Source organism: Anneissia japonica, unplaced genomic scaffold, assembly GCF_011630105.1.
Source record: "Anneissia japonica isolate Jap-2015-1 unplaced genomic scaffold, ASM1163010v1 scaffold284722_len67291_cov157, whole genome shotgun sequence".
Lineage (NCBI taxonomy): Eukaryota > Metazoa > Echinodermata > Crinoidea > Comatulida > Comatulidae > Anneissia > Anneissia japonica.
Genome location: NW_022719987.1, coordinates 19,486 through 25,994, shown reverse-complemented (window position 1 = coordinate 25,994; position 6,509 = coordinate 19,486). Strand labels below are relative to the sequence as shown.

The 6,509-nt window shown below is 38.9% G+C and overlaps 1 protein-coding gene across 1 annotated transcript; it reads left to right on the top strand.

Annotated features, from left to right (window-relative positions):
* The first annotated feature begins 3,705 nt into the window (after positions 1 to 3,705).
* LOC117111140 lies at positions 3,706 to 4,410 on the top strand. The gene has a single exon (XM_033254004.1). The coding sequence runs from the start codon at positions 3,706 to 3,708 to the stop codon at positions 4,408 to 4,410; it is 705 nt and encodes a 234-aa protein (XP_033109895.1).
* Positions 4,411 to 6,509: the final 2,099 nt, after the last annotated feature.

Below are 6,509 nucleotides of genomic sequence, written 5' to 3'. Positions count from 1 at the left end.
CTTCATAATCGTGAGCAGTTGGAAGGTGAGACATTGGCAGAGTTTAGCAACACATTGATTAGACTGTATGATCGAATGGAGGCTGCGGCCAGTGCCGATGAAAAGGAGGCGTTGTCTAAGTTAAAAGATAGTACCTTGAAAGAAAGGTTAGTGAGGGGGGCCGAGACAAAGGAATTCAGTGGGAGCTGAGGAGAATCGTAATTGCCAGTGAAGACAAATCCTTCCTGAAAATGTGTTAAGAAGTTCTAGAATTGTTTTAAGACCAACGCCCAGTCAAGGCGAAAGTTTGAGAGATAGCCGAGGTACAGGTTGTGTCACGAGGTGATGAGGATGATATCCGCAAATGGAAGGATAAAGTTAATCAACTGAAGGAAACTGTACAGGATATGGTTAGTGTAGTAAAATCCATTAAGCCTGTTGGAAGTAAAAGGAACGAGAGTGAATTGTGTTACAACTATGGTAGAAAGGATCATCGAAGGAGAGATTGCCGTATGCCTGTTAAGTGTTACAATTGCTGTAAGATGGGACATATGAAATATAATTGTCCACAATGGGGAGTGATGTGGGACAGGTTCAGGTGCAGGAACCTAAAAACAAAACACCAAAAACAGACGGAAATTGTACCAGAGGTTCGAACAGCATCGCATGTCGTGCAACGGGGTAACAGTGAAGACCTGAAATCATTGTTAATTTCAGAAAGTCCCACAGCGGAGTTGTTAATTGCTGGAAGTCGGATCGGGTGTATCTTAGATACTGGTGCTGAGAATAGTTTGATCCCACTGAGATTCTACAAAGAAATTTTGCAACCAAAGTAGGGTTCTCTTTGGTGCGGAGATGGAATCAATGTTGTAGGTGTTACAGGCATCACGATTCCTATTGCTGGTTACATCAAGACATTAGTAACCTTATCGGGGAAGTCAGCAGGCATTGGCTTTCTGGTACTAGAGGACCAGGTGATGATGAAACGGAGATAAAAATTTCCAGTGATTTTGGGGTGCAACGCATTGAATGTCTAAGTAAATGATGACTCATGGGATGTTGTAGATAGTGCATTCCAAGCTGAAGTGACACAAGCAATAGAGGAGTTAACACTGAAGACTATAAGTAAAAGTGATGTTTTGCCCCCTCTTGCAGTGAGGAGAATGGAGTGTATAATAGCCAATTCTAATAATGATATGGATATCTTGGTGGAGTCGAGAGCAGAAGGTCCAGTAAAAATGTCTGAGGGTTTCCCTCAGTGAATTGGAATGGTGTACCAACTTACAGTGGCAAATGAGAGTGAGAAAGAAGTAGTAATAACTCCTGGCACCGTATCAGCTTCAGCTGTGGCAGTCGATATGAAGGAAGAAGTGGTTGCACAACCTATTAATGGATTCATTGGAGTGACGATTGCCGAAATAGCTGTGGAAAAAGGGGTGCCTCAGACAAGAGTTTGGATTGCAAGTGACTGCAATCGAGGGGCCAAGTGAAGCTGGTACAGAATATTTGTGTAAAGATGGAACCAGACTGGTTTTGCCACGTGGGGTGTGTTTGGTTGGCGTTGATCAGGTTGAGGCTGAGATGATAGCAAAATTGCTTCATAAGAATCAGCCGGTTTTCTCTCAAGATAATATGGATTCTGCAATGTTATTCCCCACCAGATCAATTTGAAAGATGGGACAGGCAGTTACTGCAAGAGATGCTAGAGAAAGGTAACTTTAGAAAATCCAAAAGCCCCTTTGCAAGTGCTGTAGTGCCAGTCCGTAAGAGAGATGGATCATTACCTCTATGTGTAGACTATCGTCGTTTAAATCTACAAAAAGTAAGAGACTCGTTCCCCCTCCCTCGCATAGATGAAAGGTTAGAAGCTATGAGTGGTGCGAAGTTCTTTACTACCTTAGATCTTGCACATGGTTACTTTCAGTTTGCGATGCACCCGGACAGTGTGGAGAAAACAGCGTTTAGGGTGCCTTGGGGATTATTTAAGTTTTACTAGAATGCCTTAAGGACTGATAAATAGTCCAAGCACTTTTCAGCGTGTCATGGAATTGGTTTTTGCTGATCTTAACTTATCACACTTTATTATTTATTTGGATGATATTTTGGTTTTTTCACCTACAATTGAAGAGCATGAAGAACATTTAAAGATGGTGTTTGAGCGTCTGGAAGAGTTTTGATTGAAGCTGATTGGGAGAAAGTGTCAGTTCCTTTGCCGTGAAGTGAGTCATTTAGGTCATGTAGTGAGTACAGCCGGAAAAGCTGTGGATCCTGGAAAACATCTCGTATCAAGGATTGGCCGCTTCCTACCGACGTAGAAGAGTTAAGGTCATTTTTAGGACTAGCGTCCTATTATCGAAGATTTGTTCCAGGTTTTGCTCATATTGCTAGTACACTTGCATCGGCTGGTAACAAGGCGAAATCCATTGCTGATCTTAACTTATCACACTTTATTATTTATTTGGATGATATTTTGGTTTTTTCACCTACAATTGAAGAGCATGAAGAACATTTAAAGATGATGTTTGAGCGTCTGGAAGAGTTTGGATTGAAGCTGATTGGGAGAAAGTGTCAGTTGAAGTGAGTCATTCAGGTCATGTAGTGAGTACAGCCAGAATAGCTGTGGATCCTGGAAAACATCTCGTATCAAGGATTGGCCGCTTCCTACCAACGTAGAAGAGTTAAGGTCATTTTTAGGACTAGCGTCCTATTATCGAAGATTTGTTCCAGGTTTTGCTCATATTGCTAGTACACTTGCATCGGCTGGTAACAAGGCGAAATCCAGAAAAGCTAAACGATACACTAGCACAACACAGTTACAAGACAGCGATTTTCATTGGACCCCAGAAGCTGGTGCTTCCTTTAATGAATTAAAGACAAGATTGACATCTGCACCAGTTCTGGAATATCCCTCATTTGGAGAGAATTTCATTTTGGAGATTAACGCGTCATTGAAGGGTTTATGAGCCTGTTTATACCAGTTGAATTCTAATGGTGAGATTCATCCTGTGGCCTTCGCCAGTAGGGGATTGAGAGGTGCCGAACGAAATTACCCGGATTACTCGAGTTTTAAGCTAGAATTATTGGGCCTGAAATGGGCTGTGGCAAGTTTAGAGATTATTCGTTGGGAGGGTATACTATCATCTATACAGACCATAACCCTTTAGCCCATTTGGGTACAGCAAAGCTAGGTGCTACAGTACACTGCTGGGTAGCCCAATTGGCATTTGACCTAGAAATAAAGTATCGTTCTGGACGCACAGATAAATGCGCAGATGCCTTAAGACGTTGTCCTGAAATATGAGAGCAGAAGCTGTAACTGTTGCATTGGAAAAAGAGCTGAAGTGTAGCATGTTATCTGTTGAATTAATTAATGAAGAGGTTAACGGAGATGGAGTTTTAAATCAACAGCCGTTGCAACCTAAAGTCTTTCCTTCATACAGTATGGATGAGTTAGCTAAGTTGCAGAAGATGGATCCTGAGCTACAGGTTGTTTGGAGGTACTGGAATAACAAATGGAGGCCAGGATAAAAGTCAACTGGAGATGAAGTCCAAGTAAAGAGCTGGTTACGTAAATGGTCCCATTTTGTGGAGAGAAATGGTGTATTGTATCGAGAAATGGATCGAAAGGAAGTAACGACACAGCAGCTGTTAGTCCCAGAAATCTTAAAAAAAAACCATACTAAAAGCTGTTCATGACAACTGGGGAGACCAAATATAAACACTCCAATGCGGCATCTTCTTGCATTTCGACCTCAGGAAGTACTAGCGATAGATTTTTTGAAAATAGATAAAGGACGAGGAAATGACGAAGACATCTTAGTGATGACAGACGTATTCACTAAATGTTCACAAGCTGTTGCCTGCAAGGATCAGACCGCTTGTACTGTGGCAAAGGTATTGCGAGATTGTTGGTTTTGTCACTATGGGATACCCTTGAGAATCCATTCGGATCAAGGGAGTGATTTTGAAGGTCACTTGATTAGAGAGATGTGTAAGCTCTATGGGATACAAAAGACAAGAACATCCCCTTATCACCCACTGGGGAACAGTCAAGTCGAGAGATTTAATTCCACTCTTTGTGGCATGATCAGATCATTGGAACCATATGAGAGAAGACGCTGGCCGGAGCTGCTAAATCACTTGGTATATATATGTACAATTCCACACCACATCGTGCTACTGGGTTCTCAGTTGATGTCTGACCGTGAGCCAACCATTCCTTTAGATCAGCTACTCAACAAAGCCTGTAAAGATTGGGATAATGATTATGTGCAGAATCAAGCAGATACTTTAAAGAAAGCTATGACTATTGCTGAGAGCCAGATCAAGAAAACGAGGGAGAATGATGAACGTCTACATGATAGACGAGTGCAGGTCAAACCATTGGAAGTCAGGAATCAAGTATTGATTCCTGAATTTCTGACTTACTGAGATACTCAAACTTGTTGATAAATACCACCGAGACCAATATGTAATAGAGGAGGTGAATGCTGAGCAGGATGTATACATTATAAGACCAGTTTTAGGTGCAAAGTCATAAACAGTGAATCGGAAATTAATCATCCTTGATCCTCGACCGGAAATTTCTAATGAGGAACCAGAAGAGTGGCCATTGCCTGTTACACAAATGAGTGACAACATGAATGAGCAACCTTCAGTGAGCAGTGAAGACTCGTCAGATGATGAAGCTGAGATTCCTTTAATAATTGAAGTTCCAGATGATGTCATTCCGTTGAATACGGTTAGTGAGCATACCGATAACCAAGTGAGACGTTAAATCCGTCCAAATAAAATGGTACATCGTAATCCTGCAAAGTGGCCGAAATCTGTTCTTAAACAGTAATTGTGTGTTTTACCAAATTAGTACAGCATTATTATTTATTGATGTGGTTTATTGATTATTAATATATTAATTATATATATATAAATAAATAATAATGTTTTTGATATATTTTTTCTCATCGAAAACACAGTTTGGTTTCCTCTGACCATCAGAGTCATCATATTATTTAAATGGTCACTAGTATGTCTTGTGTAGTATAAGATATGAAACTTAAGGTTCAGATAGATGGTGTGGATAATATTTCGTTTTTTTTTTTATTTGAATAAGTTTCTCCAAAATATCCTGTGTACATAGTAGTAACTGCAGAAAAATATTTCAAAAAAATATTTTCAAATAAAAGAAAAATCCAAACAATACGCTGTGTAGAAATTACCACAAAAAAAATTAAAAAATCCAAAAAATCCAAAATGTTTCCAAATAATTTCAAAAGAAAATTTAAAAAATATCAAAATTAAATTTATAAATTCCCAAAGAAATTTCTCCGAAAATCGCAAAAAATAAATAAATTAAAAAAAAAAAATTCCAAAAAAATCCAAAAGGAACCATCAAGATGATTAACCAAATTAATCCAAATTTCCCAAATTAACCAATATTGGGTTTTTTCCCCCGTTATTTATACACAGCAATTATTGTTTTTTGGGGGGGATTTTGTGGAATTTTGAAGAGAAATAAGTATGACCCACCTCATCTATCCAAATGTCTAATATTCTTTGTTTTTTCCACGTTACAAACGGTCTTCCGTAATATTGAAACCTGCTTTTATCCAAGTGTGACCTTAGTTTGTCGCTGTCTTGGTTTTATACATCGATCATTTCGACTTACGTGTTTCTATCGTTTCCATCTTGCTTTTCCCCGACGAATTTAGCTAGCGTCAATGGGCCTGAAGGTACATTTAGTAATTGTTAACAATTTGTCCAAAAAGAAGCTCTGAGATACAGGTGAACCGTTAAATCGCACTTGCAATAACCGACAGGCAGGCAGAAAGGGAAAATACTTGTTTTTACATTATGCCTTGGTAGGTTTTTACATTATGGGTTACAAAATGTTTTTACATTATACGCCAAAAGTTTTTACATTATGCGTTAGCAAAATTGTTATGCGTTAATGCGTTGATTTTTACATTATGCGTTATTTTTTACATTAAGCGTCAAACCTTTTTACATTATGCGTTAACCATTTTTTTTACATTATGCATCGTTTTTACATTATCGGTTGTTACATCTAGTATTTACATGAATTGCATACTCGCAGCATTTTACTTTCTATTAGAAACTGCTAGTATAAGCTATATTGAAAACTACAGACCAATATCATTGTGTTCTGTAGTCGGTAAAATTTTAGAGAAAGTAGTTTGTAACCGACTCAATAGACATCATATTAACAAATTTCGTTTGTATTCGGAGTATCAGCATGGTTTTACATCAGGCAGGTCTTGCCAGACCGTGCTTGCCATTGCCCATCATCACTGGGCAAAATATCTTTATGAACAATCTCCTCCCCCTGTTGATGTAATATCTTTGGATTTTTCCAAAGCTTATGACCGTCTTCGTATAAAAATTCACATATTTTACAATATGCCGATGATGCCGTTCTCTACAGGACTATCAGATCCCGAAGTGATGAAGTTTCCCTACAAGATAACCTAGATGCCGTAGTTCACTATTGCTCTCAGAATAAATTGAACCTC